At 39.2% G+C, this 18,179-nt stretch overlaps 1 protein-coding gene across 4 annotated transcripts in view; it reads left to right on the top strand.

The window, feature by feature from the left end:
- Positions 1-18,179, top strand: part of csmd3b (CUB and Sushi multiple domains 3b) — a 927,060-nt gene that overhangs the window by 439,473 nt on the left and 469,408 nt on the right. For all 4 annotated transcript variants that reach the window (XM_069920534.1, XM_069920535.1, XM_069920537.1 and 1 more), the window contains one exon: positions 9,056-9,172. In XM_069920534.1, coding sequence (XP_069776635.1) covers positions 9,056-9,172 — 117 coding nt within the window. The remainder of the gene's footprint in view (positions 1-9,055; positions 9,173-18,179) is intronic.

The raw sequence follows: 18,179 nt of genomic DNA, 5'->3' as shown, positions 1-18,179 counted from the left end.
GTAATTGCTGCTTTCCCTGTTCTTCTTCAGTGAAAGCTCGATCTTTGAGCTGAGACTGTAGTCGATGTTGAGTTCATGATTATACAAGGGAAAAATACTGAAGTGGTTTCCCATTGCCTTCTTCAGTTGCAGTGTCCATTCTGGACAGGTAATCCTGGCCATTGCTCAGCGGAATCATCTGCCCAGTGTTTTTAATTTTACAACCATAAATTCCAATTTGTAGAATCTTCTTGTAAAAACCATTCACCATCTGCAATCCATGGCTCTATGTGACCCTGACTAAACCTTGCCCAAGGGTGGCCTGTAGGCTACCGAATGGAAGGAGCGCCTTACATCTCCTTTTGCTGAGCAATTACACAGCACTGACACCAATATTTAATGCTATATAACTGTAAAAAATAAAAATAAAGTAATGGTCCTGGAGAGTCACTGCATGCCTCATTGCGCCACCTACAAATGAAGGAAAAAAAATCTGTCCCAAATATTATGGAAGGCACTTGAAATCAAAATTTCTGCCATACTTCAGTTTGTTCTGCACTCAATCCCAATAACCATTACCCTCCAAAAATAAAATAATTAGGAAGACCTCATTGTGACCAAATAGCCCACTTTTTCATTTTCCACGACCTCATCAGTCTGAATACTCTTAATCCCAAAGTGAACTAATCAAACTTAACAATGCCATCTCATCTCAGCATCCTCTAATCAGATTTGATTGGCTCTCTCCCAGACTCAATACCTGAGGCACCTTCTCTTTGGTCCCTGCATTACAAAAAATATTATGTCCTGGCCATATTTGATTATTTTACTCTTGTCTACTTGGATATATAAATAGCTGAATTCTTTCAAGTTAATTAGTACAGAGTTCTCTGTTTGTACTGGGAATGTGTCATATGTTGCACAGAAAGAAGAATTTCTTCAAATCTATGGTATAGGTTGAGACTTATTAATGCTAAATATAAATTTTCTTCCTCTATTTCCACACAGTCAGAGTCAAGATGCCTTGATGCATTTTGCATCATCTGTGCTTTTCAGCCTTTCAAAAGCTTGGATTGTTTCTCCCCCATGAAATCCCTTCCACAAATTTTCCTAACTTTAATTGAAATTTATTCATTGCAGAAAGTCTTTTTCTCAGAGCTTAACATCTTAAGTTTCTGAATCTTGTTGTTCTCTTTTGAACTGCATCAAAATTATTTCTGAGCTATGGAGCTCAAAATTGGACACAAGGGAGGTGATTTTGAATAGCTGCTTTCAAGGAAAGCAGCGAATGCATGTCAGAAGATTAAGGTTAGATCCATGTTTTATTCTGTTACTGATGTCTCAGAATATTATCCAAACATTTCATTTGAGACTTCTTTATTGTTTAATGGAATTTGTATCTACAGAAAATAGAACCAACTCTGCTGAATATTTCATCAGGATATTACTTTCCACAATTTTGTATATATTTTATATTTAGACTTTAATTTGCCAGAAAACAAATGGAAATTTTCTCAATAGGACCATCAGAAAACAATAGGATTTTATGTCTTGCTCTAGGATGCTCTGTTTTATCTTAAGCCTTCCAGATCCAGGAAAAGCAGTGTAATGTAGCCACAAAACAGGGCCCTTGGATGTACTGTATATTTTGGTGTATAAGTTCAATATTGAAACCCTCAAAAAACAGCATTTGATTTGTATACCAGTGTGATAGTACAGTGTGACTGTGATTGGCTGAGAGTGTAGCCACACCTACTGGCAGATCTTAAAGGATTGCTCCTAGCCAGACCAGGTCATTCTGGACTGGTCGACCTACTTGTGATATGCTCCAGTCTTTTAGTTAATAAAAGCCTTGGTTTTGATCATCAAGTCTTTGGTTCTTTCGACGCGCTCTGCAACCAAATACAAAAATGAGACCTTAAATGCAACTAAAAAAAAAAGCCACCTGACCTAGATTCAGCATAGAAGATGACCCGAAACACCAAAAAAGAACCCAACCTATAACAAATTTTCAAGATTTAATTAAATCTTAATTAAAAATAACACATTTAAAATCCTTCAAAGCCACTCTCATGATTCATTGCCTGCATATAATTCATTTGCATTCCATGTGAAATATGCCTATTCGAGTCAAAATAGGATTACAGTCCCAAACCAATATGTTTGCCTCCTACCTGCCTCTGAAAGGCCAGAGGAAACTCCATTCACACCTAAACCCCTCAGCATGGATTGTAAATGCAAGGCTTCCAGTGATTTCTACATTCTGGGAAGGAATTTATTTCTAACCAAATCTGTATTTATCTATTTTTTGTTTCAAACATGAATGAAAATTTTGGATCCATGTCATCAAATGAATGAATTGCAGTCTAGTTCCCAACTGTTCAAATGAGAGAAAACAGTGCCTCAAACTTTAGCAAAGGTCAAACCTTAGTTCTTCACTTTATTGATGAACACATTGTTTCCTGTCTGAGCATATTATTACATCCCACTGATAAATTGGGAAGGTAATTATAATCTCTGTAACAGTAAGGGATTATTAATGCTTTTCTGAATTGTTTGCACTCTGTTTTGCATTTCCTTGATCTTTTGAAGTATTGTCTCTTCATTATTAGTCAATTAGGATGCATTTCTTAATTACTTTTTACAAAAGCCATCAACTTTCATCTTCTCCCTTTTCCTTCAGTGCACATTGAAACATTTTGTGATTTAATTAAGAAACTCAAAATGTTATGTTGAAGTATTTAAGTGCATAAGAGATAAGTGAAAAGATAACAGGTAACATAACTTGTTTGGGGTAAAAAAGCTCATTAAACCTCTGTCATTTTGACAAAACGTGAAGTCTTAATTTGCCTTCTGTCATCCTCCAGCTATGCTTTGCATTTTGCAGTGGATCCAGGAAGTTGATTGCGGCCATTAATGAAAATAATTCCCTCTGGTTCATTCATTAATTACAGTTCAGATGATCTGGCTACCTGAGGCATAATAATGTTGAATAAATGATTGGAAATTCACAAGATATTCTCCCCTTCCATCTGCTGTCCTTTGTATAAAGTTACTTTATAATTTCATTTAATGTTTGCTGTTTAGTTCTCTAAAATACTCTTTCTCAAGCAAATCTCCTGGTGCATTTTCATGTTGAAGACACGGACTGACAAAAGAATGCTTTTCTGGTGTTCATCTTAATTGCATTAGTTAGATGTTCCATCCTTGTCAACTAAGAACAAAATCTGTTAAGATATTTATACGATGTTTGTTTTTTTCTCTAATTATCAGTTTCCATTTTTCAAACATGGCATGCTGAAAACTTAAACGTAATGGAATAATGTCCTGAACTCTCAAGGTTTCAAAAGGAGCAAATTTATTTCCACCTTTGCTCTTTCCCGGCACTTTCATTCCTCTGTGAGATTTTTAAATGATTACAGGATAAAATGTGTATGTGTAAACAAAGAGATTCTGGAGAAACTCAGTAGGTCAGCGGCATCCAAGGGCAGAAATGGTCTTTTGTTTTCAATATAAACTTTACTTGCCATAATTTACAATGCAAGATCATCAAGGAATCTGCAGATGTTGGGGTCAAGAGCAGCACAGAAAAAAGGGCTGGAAAAACTCAGCAGGTCATGCAGCATTCAAGGAAAGCAAAATATGGTCGACATTTTGGGCCTGAATGCTTGTTCAGGTGTGCGTAAAATCAGGTAGATGCCCAAAAAAGGCTGGGTATTTGGGGTGGGGGGGGGGGGTTGGGAGAAGAGGAAGGAGAAGGAGGAGGAGCACATGCTAACATGTGATGGGTGGATACAGTGGGAGTGGAAAGAAGAAAAAGGAACTTGGAAGTGATGGGGGTAGGTCACGGACAGTTGAGAAAGATGGTTTCTGATTGCTTAAGAAAGGGAAGGGGTTGGGAGCTGGGGGAAAGGTGACATTGAGATGAGGTAAAGAAAGGGACCTAGGGGAGAGGGTTAGTAGAAATTGGACAATTTGTTATTGATAGTGTCTGGTTGAAGATTGTCAAAACAGAATATAAGGTGTTTTTCCTCCAACTTATGAGGGCCCTTGACTTTACAGTACATGAGGCCATGGACAGACGTGGCAGTGTGGCATTAGGTGTGGAAACGAAATGGTTGACCACTGCAAGGCCTTGCTTGATTCTCCTCTTCCCCTTCCTACCTGCTAGACTGTGCTCATTTCCCCCTTCCACCCCACCCCCTCCCCCTTTAATTCAGGTTCTTAACTGCCCTCTGAAATGGCTCAGAAAGTAATGCAATAGAAGATCATTAAATGTTGGGCTTGGCAATGATGTTTGCATCCATAAATAACAAAGACATATCAAAAGATTGCACATAGCAAAGAAAACATTTATTATTGATCAAAAAGAAAATTAATACCAGGGACATTACAGACTATCAAAATAGCTGTTGGCAAGTGTATCCCCACCAAATCATTCTGGGTTTTTGTTAACACCAGAAGCCCAGGCTGAATACTGAAATCTGGAACCTGCTTGGAGCCAGATCACAAGCAGTCAAATCTCAGAAATCCAGAATACTATGCAAAAAGCTTGTGTGACATGTGATTCTGGACAAGAATGGAAATAATGAAGGATATCCGACAGTCGTGTCAGGGCTGAAGTGACATTGACTAGTACGAAACCAAATCCAGTGCAGCAGGAGACAGAAAAACTTCACTCCCAGATGAACTAAGAGTTTTCTATGCTCGATTTGACCACCAGTACAAGGAAGAACCACTGCACACCCCCACATCCCCCGATGAACCTCTACTGTCAGTATCTGAAGATGACATGCAGACTGCCTTCAGGAGAATGAATCCAAAGGAAAGCATCCAGCCCAAATGTAGGACCCAGCTGAGTACTGAATGTATTCATAGATACCTTCAGGAATTTACTCCAGCAGAGCATGGTACCCACCTGTTTCAAACATGTCTCAATTGTATCAGTGTCTGAGAAGTGTGAGGTTACCTTCTTAAATGATTATTGACCAGTGATTAAGTATTTTGAGAGGCAGGTGTTGAAGCATATCAGCTCTTGTCTGAGCAGTGACACGGATCTGTTCAAACTTGCCTACCGCAGCAGCAGGTTGTTGTGTTCAAGAATAGGTTCGATGGGTTCAAAGAGAATCAAGGCTGGGCATGTATTATCAACAAACAATGGGCTTTATTTACCCACAGGGGAATTCACAAAAGGGCAAACACCCAGACTAATGTACACAACACAGTCACGGTATACCTAGAAATGAGGGTTTAACTTCAGCACCCACTACCCACAGGCACAATATACCACAATGACTACATGCACATGAACCTGATCTCCAGTGTTGCCACTGCTCAGGATCGGCCCATTCAGTTGGCTCATGGAGCTGCTCATGTCACGCAGCCTGGAGTTCAGCAATGGTCACAACTAATGAACACATCCACAGCAATAATAAATAAATACACAAATAACTACACATTGGGTGTGAATAAATCACTGCTAAATATTCTCAACTCCTGTTTGGGAATGGGAGGGTTAAACACACAGTACCATCAATTTTCTCTATCTCCAGAAGGTGCAGTTCACTAACAAATATTAATTACAACTAACAAGTATATCAAATGAACTTAGTCTACTACATTCCCCATGGCTCAGGATCCGGGATGGGCCCACTGCACTTGGCCCTCCGAAGGTGCCTATGGCTTGCAGCCTGGAGTTCAATGATGGTCTCCATGCAACAGCTGCAAACAGAGAGAGGGGAGAGACTGCAGATGCTCAGGTTTTTTAATGCAAGACCCATCCACATGCAATCGTGCATCAGCCTCACCTGTGGGCAGATCTAACTCTTGATTGGCAGGTGAGGTGACTTCTGACTCGACTCCAGACAGAGAGGTCACATGACTCTCCACAGTCCACATTCTCATCAGATTCCAGACAGAGAGTTCACATTATCCTCACACTCCCACCAGCTTCCTGATGGAGAGGCCACATGACCCTCCACAAACAAATGCATTCTCATTGGCTCTTCTCAAAACCCTGCTATACCTGGACAACAGCAATGCATACATCAGGATGCTATTTATTGACTACAGTGCATCAGTCAACACCATTATCCCCTCAGTCTGATCAAGAAACTCCAAGACCTGGGCCTCAATATACCATTGTATAATTGGATCCTGGATTTCATCCCCTCCATACCACAACTGGGTGCGGATTGATAAGAATATCTCTGCCACAATCTCCATCAGTACTGGAGCACTGCAGGGGTCTATAATTATTTTACACCTATGACCGTGTGGCTTGATATCACAACATTTAAATTTCCTCTCAATACCGCGGTAATGGGTTTATAAGAAATGACATTGTGATAGCATACAGGAGGGAGAATGAAAGCTTGGCTGAATTGTGTATTAATAAAAACCTCACGATCAGTTTCACCAAAACTAATGGAGCTGATTTTGGATTTCATGAAAGGAAATCCAGAGGTTTACAATCCAGTGATCATTGTGGAATCAAAGGTGGTGAGGTTAAGTACACTTAAATTCATGGAGTCACTCTCTCAGGGTACTTTCTGGATCCAACACACTAATGTCATCGAGAAGAAAGCACATCAGTGTCTCTACTTCCTCAGGAGTTTGCAGAGGTTTAGTACGACATTGGAAACCTTGCAAATGTCTACAGATCTGTTGTGGAATGTGTGCTGACCGGCTGCATAATTGTCTGATATGGGCCACCAATATCCCTGAGTGGAAAGCAGTGTACCAATGTATTTGACACATCCCAGTATATTACAGGCAAAACTCTTCCCGCCATTGAGAAATTCTACATGGAACACTGCAGTCAGAGAGCAGCAGCAATCATCGAGTATCCACACCTCTCAGGACATGCTCTGTTCTTCTTGTTGCTATCACAAAGGAGGTATTGGTTCCACATGACTTGCAGCACCAGGTTCAGAAACAGCTTCTACCCCTCCACTATCAAACTCTTCAACAACAAACTCAATCAGAGACTTGTTTAAGGACTGAGTTTTCCCATTTTTTTTTCTGAATTGCACCATTAATTTGTTTTTTTTTTGTTTACATTTCTCTCTTTGAATCTTTGCACTACCAATAGATAAAAATTCTCCCTGGCCTGGGGAAATAGAATCTTAGGGTTGTACATGATGTCTTATATGTTCTTCAATGATAAATTTGAACTCTTGAATTTCACTGCCTATTTGAGGATTTTCTACTGCCAAGACAAGCTTTATACTCATGTCTACACATGAAGGGTCAAGAATATCTCTGAAGGGATTATTTCTCTCACTTTTCAATACCCGTTCTTACATAGCATATTTTTAACAGTCTGAATCAAATAATGGTTTCTATTTTTCCTTTCTGGTTGAAATGCAAATGAACGGCTGTAGTTCTACATGCTGAGGAATTCTTTCTTTTTTATTTTTCACACTGTGAACCATATCAATCAAAATACACACAAACATTTCCCTCTTAAATATACACAGTGGCATTTTCTCCCTTTTTGTCCCCCCTACCTTCCCTCCCCCCTTGACACCCCCCCCAAACCCTTTAAACACTCAACATATACATTACAATAAAACCATTAAACAATGTCATCACACAATGAAAATAAATAAGAAAAATGTGTCATGCACTTTTACACACTGGATCAAGTCATTTTGTCTTCTTATCATTTTAGGGGGGGTGGAGGTCTGAGGTAAGCCCTCTCTGTTACATTCCATGTACTGTTCCCAAATTTGTTCAAATAATGTGACTTTATTTTTTATATTTTATGTTATTTTTTCCAATGGAATACATTTATTCATTTCTATGTACCATTGCTATATCCTAAGGTTCTCTTCTGATTTCCAAATTGACATTATACATTTTTTTGCTACAGCTAAGGCTATCATAATAAATCTTTTTGCACTTCATCCAGTTTAAGGCCTAATTCTTTACTTATTATTTAGAAGAAAGATCTCTGGATTTTTGGTATGTTGTTTTTTGTGATTTTAATTAATACCCAATTTAGATCTTCCCAAAACTTTTCCACTTTCTCACATACCCAAATTGCATGTACTGTTGATCCCATTTCCTTCTTACAGCGAAAACTTCTATCTGATAATATTGGATCCCATTTATTTAACTTTTGGGGCGTGATATATAACCTGTGTAACCAATTATACTGTACCTTGTGTTTATTTTATTCTTCATAGTTCCAGAGCATAACTTTTCCCATGTTTCATTTTTTATCTTTATGTTTAAATCTTTTTCCCACTTTTGTTTGGCTTATAACTTATTTCATCATCTTCCTTCTCTTGCAGCTTGATGTACGTGTTTGTTATAAATCTTTTAATTATCATTGTGTCTGTAATCACATATTCAAAGCTGCTTCCCTCTGGTAATCTCAATCTGCTTCCCAATTTATCCTGTAAGTAGGCTTTCAGTTGATGGTATGCAAACATTGTACCATGAGTTATTCCATATTTGTACTCCATTTGTTCAAATGTTAACAAATTATTTCCCAAAAAAACAATTTTCAATTCTTTTAATTCCTTTTCTCTCCCATTCTCTAAAGGAAAGGTTATCTATTGTAGAAGGGATTAGCTGATTTTGCATCAGTAATAATTTTGGTATTTGGTAATTTGTTTTTTTTCCTTTCTAAGTTCTTTCTGAAGGCACATCAGCTTGATAGTGTAACAGTAGCTGCATTTACAGTAATTGCTGGAGCAATTTGCTGGGATTGATACCTATGCAGAGTCAGTGATTAGAAAGGCTTAACTGGACTATTCATTTCACACCCACTTTTGATGGGGAAAAAATGTGGGATATTAAACTTCGTACTCATCATATTTAACTTTTTGAAACAAAGGTTTCCCAGTGAAAATTGCAAGAATTATAAATATGTAAACAAGTTGGCATGGCAACCAATCCAAGGTTGTGATGATGCATGTGATGTAATCAAATTTTAAAACCATTACTTGGATGTGTTTTTTTTTCCCAGTAATAACTACTCTCCTTGCATACTATTCTAAACACTAAATGGTACAAGAACTGCTGAACATTTCCACAAATAATAATTTTTGGTTTCTCTTTACAGCGCTATGTGGTGGAACTATTCAAGGGCCCACTGGAACAATTTTATCACCTGGTTATCCTGACTTTTATCCAAATTCTCTAAATTGCACCTGGACTGTGGAGGTCTCCCATGGAAAAGGTCATGGTATCGTACGATTTTACTTGTCTTTTCCTTAAAGTTTTTTTGATTGTATTCTAACCTTTTCATCAATTTTACATAAAAAGGTAATCATTTTGAAATAATGAGTAAAAGATTACTCAGAATAGCAGTTGTTTAAAAAGATGAACATCAGCTAACCTAAAAGAGCGACATTAATCCAATCACCATCCTGATAATTTCAGCCAAGAGATTGAGAAATAATTATTCATTGTATGTTAAATTTAATGCTTCAGTCAGAATTTGGAGGAGTTGGAAAAGAAGAGGATGTTGAGTTGAGAAAACTGGAATATTTTCCCTGAACTAAGTCGAAGATAAATAATCAGAAACTTATTTTCTGTGTGATATGGTATTATTTCTTCTAAAATATTACATTACTTTTGAAAACCACCTTGTCTATTTGATATGTGGCAGAAATGGCCTTTTCAGAATTTTAGGCAATTGAGAGAGACTTTTCTGTTTTCCATGATCAGATTATTCTCATTTTAACCAGAACCTGGCTGGCCAACAGCTGAGAGAACCAGGCAAAATCAAATCACAGTGTACATTTTACTTTGTGCTTTTGAAAATCCCTTAAAATTCATAAATGTGTATTAGCACTGCAATGGAAAATATATTTTGGGGACCATTCTCCATTCAAAAGTACCAAATCATTCTGACTTAATTTATTGTTGTTTAAATCTGTATGGCCAAACTTTAAAAGCAATTGTTAAAATTAAAGAACCAGTTTGAGACGCAACTTTCATCCCCATAAATGACATTTAGAAGAAAGTTGTGTTTGCATTACCAACACTGTACATGTTGTGGTGATTGTGGTCATAATTCAGAAATATCTGACTCAAATTTTCCAAATAATGTTGCCAGCAATATATACTCCAAATTTCAAGGTTCCATCACAACAAGCCTGCACCTGATTCCAGAATTATTAAAAGCAAATATGAAGGACTGTGTTTTTGTTAAGCAAATAATTGCACCTACATAGATCAATAGATTGCTTGAAGGAATGTTTTCTATCAGGATGACTAGAATGGAGTCAGTGTGTTCCACAGCTGAGAGAAAAAAAATATATAACTATAGTACTGGAGGCCCCTTGGCTTTGATGCAAACTCATCAACAATTGTGACAGATGCACACATGTGACATTCTGAGTACCTCCAACATTGCAGTTAATTAAGCAGCCATCCATAATCATGGAAAAGTAGCTTCTGGGAGGACATGTCACGAGAAGCAGACTACAATAGATGTGTGCATCACTTAACCTTGTAGCTATACTGTGTTAGTACAATGTATTCTATAACCTTTCCATTATAAAGAAATAAGCATAATATAATGGAATTCTGTAATCATATCACCCAGGGTAAGGCCATTCACCTCATTTTGCCTGTCCTGGATCTTTAAAAATCTTAATTCATTCAACCCATTAATCATTCAGATACTTTGAATATTAGTGCTAAATCTATTTTCAGTCTTACAATCCTAGTATTTGAGATCATAGCTCAATGCATTGAAATAAAATGTTCATCCCCCTTCTGTTCCTTTTCCAGTTATCTTAAATGTAACCTCTCATTGCCAACTCTCTGACCTGTAGATATAATTTTTCCTTTTTAAAAAAAAACTGTTGAAATTTGTCATGAATTTTAATGCCGCTATCATATCCTCTAAATCTTTTCTGCATTGAATAGAATAACTCTTCTCACAACCAAAACTCCTTCATCCATGATGGCAGTCCAATAAACTTCTTTATGCCTTTTCTGCAGCTTTCATATCTTTTTAAAATGGTGGTGCCCTGAATTGGATGCAATATTCTAGTTGAGGTCCAACAGATGACATAGGGTGACTTCCTTGGTTTTGTCTTTGACCTGCATGGGTGACAACCTTGAGTCCCGAGATGACTGTTTACTCAGTGCAACATTTTACTTAAATGTTTTAGTGTCATCAGTCAAAAGAATTGTATTCTTGTAGCGAGTTGAGCGCGAGTGCAGTGAAAAGATTGAGACAGCAGGCTGTGAGCTCGGTTAGCACAACTGATTTACCATATTCCCTGCCGCAGCATTTAAGACTATCCTCGGCCCACCCCACACATCATGCTGCCATAGGAACGCATGTGCTCTTCCAGTCTGGACCAAAAGAGAAGGTCCTGCAATGCCATCTTTGCCGCGGCTGCCCCACTGACCATGTGGAACAAGCGGGGCCGGTTCACTGCTACAACTATGTGCATCGACATATTCTCATCTTTGTCCATCTTTGATTGTGCCATTGTGGGACAACAGAGCCTGGCAAAGCTACCCCATAAATAAGTCATAAATTTCAAAACAGAATTTGTATTTTACACAGAATAGATGATTTTCCTGTCATGCCAGTCAGCAGTTAGACTATCCAAAACTATCCAGAAAGATTCAACTTTGAAGTAAATCCATCTACATTTGATGGAAGGGCAAATTGAGATGGAGTCTGAGTGAAGACAAGTAATGTTCCATTATGGCAGCAATGAACTTTGCAAGAAGCTGGGATGTATAAAGTTAGAGCACTTTAGTATAGCAAACATGAAGGCAGTAGCACAAAGACTTGCCTATTGTCTGGCAGTAAAGAATTGATACAGACCATCTAGTTGATGGGTGCACTGTATACCAGGATTGCAGGAGAAGTTTTAAAAATAAGAATCCAAGCTAATATTCTGTCTGGGTGCTCTCCAACTGGAGGGCATTAACACTGATGCCTCCAGGTTCTGTTAGGGCACTCCACTGTCTCCCTTTCTTCTCCATCCCTCTATCTCCTTTCCTCCACTCTCCACCCCCTTCCCTTTCCATTCAGAGAGCTACCCCTTCCCTATCACCACATTTTTTTTCCATTGTGCCCTCCCACCCTTATCCACCTATGAACTCTTGCCTGTGCTCCTCCCCTACCCCTCCTCCCACCATTTTTTTTCAGCCGCCTGTCTGTTTTCTGCTCACGCATTGATGAAGGGCTCATACCCGAAATGTCAGTTATACATCTTTATCATTGCTGCATAAAGAATGCTGCCTGACTTACTGAGTTTCTCCAGTATTTTTGTGTGAACTTCTTGTTTAACTCAAAGCTTGGGAGTAGCTTACAATGTCATTTCAGCAGATTTATATTTTATTTACATTTTGTAGATAGATTGATAGAGGGTTGAAAGTTTGTCAAATGTGTTCAGGAAAGTTTTTGAAATCAATATAAAGAGGTACCTACTAGACAGAGGGCAATACTGGATCTCCTATAGGGAACGAGACAAGACAGGTAACAGAAGTACGTGTCAGGGGTCATTTTGGGACCACTGATCAGATTGCCATTAGTTTCAAGTTAATTATGGACCTCAGGTTGAGATTCTAAATTGGAGAAAGGGCAATTTTAAAGAAATGAGAAAAGATCTAGAATGCATGGATTGGGATATATTGTTTTTGGGTAAGGGTGTGTGAGGTAATTGGAGGACCTTCAAAGGTGAAATTTTGAGAGTACAGAGTTTGTATGTTGCTGTCAGGATCAAAGGCAAGGTTAGAAGGCACAAAGAACCTGTTTTGCCGAGGAATATTAGGGATCTGGTTCAGAAGAAGAGAGAGATGTACAACACGTATAGGAAACATGGAGCAAATGAGGTTCTTGAGGAGTATAAAAACCTCAAGGAAGAAATCATGAAGGCAAAAAGACATGAGGTTGCTTTGGCAGACAATGTGAAGGATGTGAAGGAAAGTCCTCAGGGATATTAAGAGTAAAAGGATAGTAAGGGACAAAATTGGTCCCCCTTAGGTCAGCTTTGTATGGAGTCAAAAGGGATGGGAGAAGTCCTTTTTTTTTGTATCAGTATTCACTCAGGAAAAGGGCACAGAGTCATGGGAAGTAAGGAAAACAAGCAGTGAGGACATGGAAACTATACAGATTAAAGAGGAGGAAGTGCTTACTTTCTTAAAGCAAATAACAGTGGCTAAACCCCCAGGGCCTGACAAGACAATCCCTTGGACCTTGGGGGAGGCTACTGTAGAAATTACAGAGGTTGTGGCAGAAATATTTAAAATGTCCTTAGCTATGGATGTGGGGCAGTAGGATTTGAGGGTAACTCATGTTGTTCTGTTGTTTAGAAAAGACTGCAAAAGTAATCCTGGAAATTATTTGCCAGTGAGCTTGACATCAGTAGCAGGTAAATTAATGGAGGGTGTTCTAAGAGATTAGATATACAATTATTTGGAGAGCTAAGGACTGATTTGGGATAGTCAATATGGCTTTATGTGTGGTAGATCATGTTTAACCAATCTAAAATAGTTTTTCAAGGAGATTACCAGGAACGTTGACAAAGGAGAGGCTGTGGCAGTTCTCTTCATGGACTTTAGTAAGGCTTTTGACAAGGTCTCACATGGAAGGTTAGTCAGGAAGGTTCAGATGCTAGTAGTCAACTGGATTCAACAATGGCTGGATGGGAGAAGCCAGAGAGTAGTGGTGGATGATTGCTTCTCAGATTGGAGGCCTGTGTCTAGTGGTGTGTCTCAAGGATGAGTGATGGGACCATTGTTGTTTGTCATCTATATCAATGATCTGGATGATAAAGAAAATGATAATGCAAGTTTGCAGATGACATTAGGATTAGTGGTGTTGACAGTGAAGAAGGTTTCAAAGCTTGCAGAAGGATCTGGACCAGCTGGAAAAATGGGGTGAAAAATGGCAGATGGAATTTAATGCAGACATGTGTGAGGGGTTGAATTTTGGAAGGACAATCCAAGAAAGGACATGGTAAATCATAAGGCACTGAGGAGTGCGGTAGAACAGAGGAATGTCTGTCGGAATACAGATACATAATTCCCTGAAACTGGTATCACAGTTTCAGGGTTATAAAGAGTGCTTTTGACATATTGGCCTTCATAAATCAAAGTATTTAGTACAGATGTACAAGACATTGGTGAGGCCAAATTTGGATTATTGTATGTAGTTTTTTTCACCTAACTACAGAAAAGATATTAATAGGATAGAAAGTGTGCAGAGAAGATTTACTAGGATGTTGCCCAGACTTCATGAACTGAGTTACATGGAAAGGTTAAACAGATTAGGGCCTTATTCACTGGAGGGTAGAAGAATGCAAGGTATTGATAGATGTATTTAAAAATATGATAGGGAGAGGCAAAGTAAATGTAGATATGCTTTTTCCACAGAGGGTAGATGAGATACAAACCAAAGGACATGGGTTAAGAGTGAAAGGATTAAAGTTCAGGGGGAACGTGAGGGGGAACTTCTTCACACAGGCAGTGATGGGGGTGTGGAATGAGCTTCCAGTTGAAGTGGTGAATACAGGCTCAATTTTAACATTGAAAAGGAGTTTGGACAGGTATCTGGATGGGAGAGGTATGGAGGGCTATGGTGTAGGTCAGTTTATGGAGGGCTATGGTGTAGGTCAGTGGGACTGGGAGAAAAAATGGTTGGCCAAAGAGGGCTGTTTCTGTAATATTCTATGATTCTATGTATCTAGACATTTACAACCCTTCTCTAATTGTCTATCTGGTGAAAATTATTATTATATTGCTGTAGGACAGGGAGTTCCAGGATTTAAACGCAGTGAGGATGAAGGACCAGCAATGTATTTCCTGATCATGATTGTTCCCGATTTACTTGGAAACTGCAGATGATGGTGTTCCCATGTCCCTGTTCTCCTCTGAGGTGATAGAGGCTGCATGTTTAGGAAATAAATTGGAGCAATCTGAGTGTATCACTGCAATATTTGCTGGCACACATTTTAAAGTTCAGATTTATTGATACAAGTCATGATATACAACCCTGAGATTCTTTTTCCTGCGACTCTTATTGGTAGTGTGGTAGCAAGTCTTCCAGAACCTGGTGGTACTAGACTTGTGGCATTCTTCCATGATGGAAACAGAAAGAATAGAGTATGTCCTGGGAGGTCTGGAACATTAATGATTGTTGCTGCTCTCATACAGAGAGCGTTCCATGTGGATATTCTTAATGATAGGAAGAGTTTTGCCTGTGATGCAGTGTCCACTAGCTTTCACAGAGCTTTCCACTCAGACGAATTGTGCCCCCATCCAGGCCATGATGCAGCTGGATTTGCCTACTTTCCACTACACATTTGTAGACATTTGCCAATGTTTCCGATTTCATACCAAGCTTCCGCAAACTCCTGAGGAAATAGAGGGGCTGATGTGCTTTCTTCACAATGACATTAGGGTGTTTGGTCCAGGAAAGGTCTTCTGGAATAGTGACTTCAGGGAATTTCAATTTTATCACCCCCACCACTTCTGATACCCAATGATCACTAGGTCATAAACCTCTGACTTTTCCTTCCTCGAGTCAACAATCACTTCCTTGGTTTTGGCAATTGAGTGCAAGGTTGTGGTTAGTGCACCATTCAGCCAAGTTTTCAATCTCCCTCCTGTATACTGACTCATCACCTCTTTTTATACAGCCCACTCATCAGCAAATTTTGCATTACCAAGCCACAGAGTCATAGGTTAAAATAGGTAGATCAGGGGACTAAGAACTCAGCCCTGTGGTCCTCCGGAACTGATGGAGATTGTGGAGGAGATGTTCTTACCCATCCTCACTGATTGTGGTCTGGAGGTGAGGAAATCCATGATCCATTTAGGCAGTGGAGTGTTGAGTCCCAGGTCATTTTTGAGGGGAAGATGGTGTTAAATGCTGATCTATAATTGATAAAGTGTATCCTGATATATGCACTTTGGAACAAATCCTGTCACCATTCAGACATTGTGTGCCTCTGGTGGGGAAAGGAACATTAAAGGAGGTTCATGTCAAATGGCTGCTTTGTCCTGGATAGTATCAAACTATTTTATTTTTTTAAATTCAAACATGCAGCACGGTAACAGGCCGTTTTGGCCGATGAGCCCAAGCCGCACAATTGACCTATAACCCCCAGTACATTTTGATCAGTGGGAGGAAGCCGGAGCCCCCAGGGAAAACCCATGTTGACACGGGAAGAAGGTACAAATTCCTTACAGACAGCATGAGATTTGAACCCTGGTCCCGATCGCTGGCGCAGTAACTGCTAGGTTAATCTCACCGCCCCAAGTTGATCATTGTTGGAGCCAATAATTACCTCAGCAAATGGCGTGTGTTATACTCTTCAGTTGTGAAAAGAAGCAGACAGCTTCTTATTGATATCCATTAACTTCCATTTAAAATGGTCAGAAATAAATAGGTGGGAGAGGAGGGGCAGAGATACCTCACATCACTTTTGGCAGTGATCTGTCTTTAACACACGTGGATTTCATGACAAGTTGTATCAACTATTGTTTCACAGTTTAGATTGTTGTTGGATTCATGAAGTGCAATGGCAAAATAGGCACTTTTTTTTCTTTCCCTTATGGCTCGGCTTCAGAGAGGGGAGTTGCCTGGTAAAAGGGACATTAGAGAAATAGATTGATGCACAATCATTTACACAAAGACTGAAGTTATTGGAACTGAAGGCTTTTATTAGCAAGAGATGGACAGCATCCCTTGCGTTGCTAGCTCACAATGACTCGGGCTAGATCTGGGGACAGGTTTGTGGCAGGACGGCCTTTATGGGGAGAGAGGGGAGGAGTCATGAGTCAGCCAGTGAGAGGAGGGTCGAACATATAAGGTCATGTCATTTATGTATGCAATCATGGTTTCATCACATAGATTATGGAACATTGATCAAATATCACTGTGAATCTTAAACTCACAGCATTTCACTTACACTATAGAATAGTGCCAAGCTCTACAACAAGTTTTACTCCTGCTGAAATATTTATAAATCAAAGACTCGGAACGTGGTTGAATCTTGTTCAAACTAATTTGGAAGGGAAATTGGAAGGCAGGCAATTAAAACACCACCAGTATCATAGCAAAAATATCACAAAAGAGGCTTAGTCACACAGCAGAATATCAAGTCTTTTATTAGGTCAGAAATGAGGAGGTGGGATATTGGGAAATTACTATGCATACATGAGATCCAGACATGAGGAAAAGTAGTAACTGATGAGGTCAAGCAAGGGATATTTTAAAAAATAGCAAAGGAGTTTGTGAAATATTCTAAAGAAGGCCCAACTATTTAAAAATAATTTCTTTGTTGAAGGTTCCAGAAAGATATGTGATAAGCTCTTGAGTAAGCGTATCCACTTTGAGCTCTGCACGGCTCATGTGTCAGACTGTACAGTGCCACAACAAGCACTGCTCCTGCTGCATGGTTCCACTGTTGGATGCTATCATTAGTTGCATGTTTTCCCTGAGATTAGATTCCCTGTGACGCTTCCATTTCCTGCCATATTCCTGAAACATGATGTCTGGTAGGTCATTAGATATTGTAAATTACCCCTGTTGTAGGTGGGTGGTTGGAGATCGAGTGTTTGATAGGTATCTGAGAAAGAACAAATTTCAGGGAATTCATGTGAGGACTGGGATTGCTGTGTGACCAGGCATGACTCAATAGGACTGATGCCTCATTTTATGTCATGAAGACGTGTGAAATATGAACTTTTGATCTATACAAGTTAAAAATGAACATGTTTACCTTTGTAGCCATGGATGTTTTTGTAAGAGCCTTGTCCTGACACTGAAGATCTGAGTGAACCCTGAGATCTTTCTGTCCCTCCATCCTGCTTTAGCATTACAGCTAAGATTTTCTGCTCATTATTCAACTGTTAAACAATGATTTGGATTACAGGGTTCAGTTGATCAGTTTATCACAAATTATTTCAAGTTTCTAATGGTGTCTCAAGACATAAGAGATGTTAGAATCAGGAATGAGAAACAAACTTCTGGAGTAGGTCAGTGGGTCAAGCAGCATCCAACAAAGTAAATGAATGGTTAACATCTTGAGTCGAGAGTCTGGAACAGGAGTGAATGTGTGGAAGGAAAATAGCCAGTATAAAGAGGGCTGAGACAGGTGATAGGCAAAGCAAGTTGAGGTGGAGGATCATGGGGAGATGGATTCAGGTGGGAGAGAGAGAGGGAGGGGAAAGGTGGAGAGGTTGAAAGGTGATGTGGACTC

Source organism: Narcine bancroftii, chromosome 2 (genome assembly GCF_036971445.1).
Source record: "Narcine bancroftii isolate sNarBan1 chromosome 2, sNarBan1.hap1, whole genome shotgun sequence".
Lineage (NCBI taxonomy): Eukaryota > Metazoa > Chordata > Chondrichthyes > Torpediniformes > Narcinidae > Narcine > Narcine bancroftii.
Note: the sequence above shows the minus strand (reverse complement) of the source record. Positions and strands in the feature narration are given on the sequence as shown.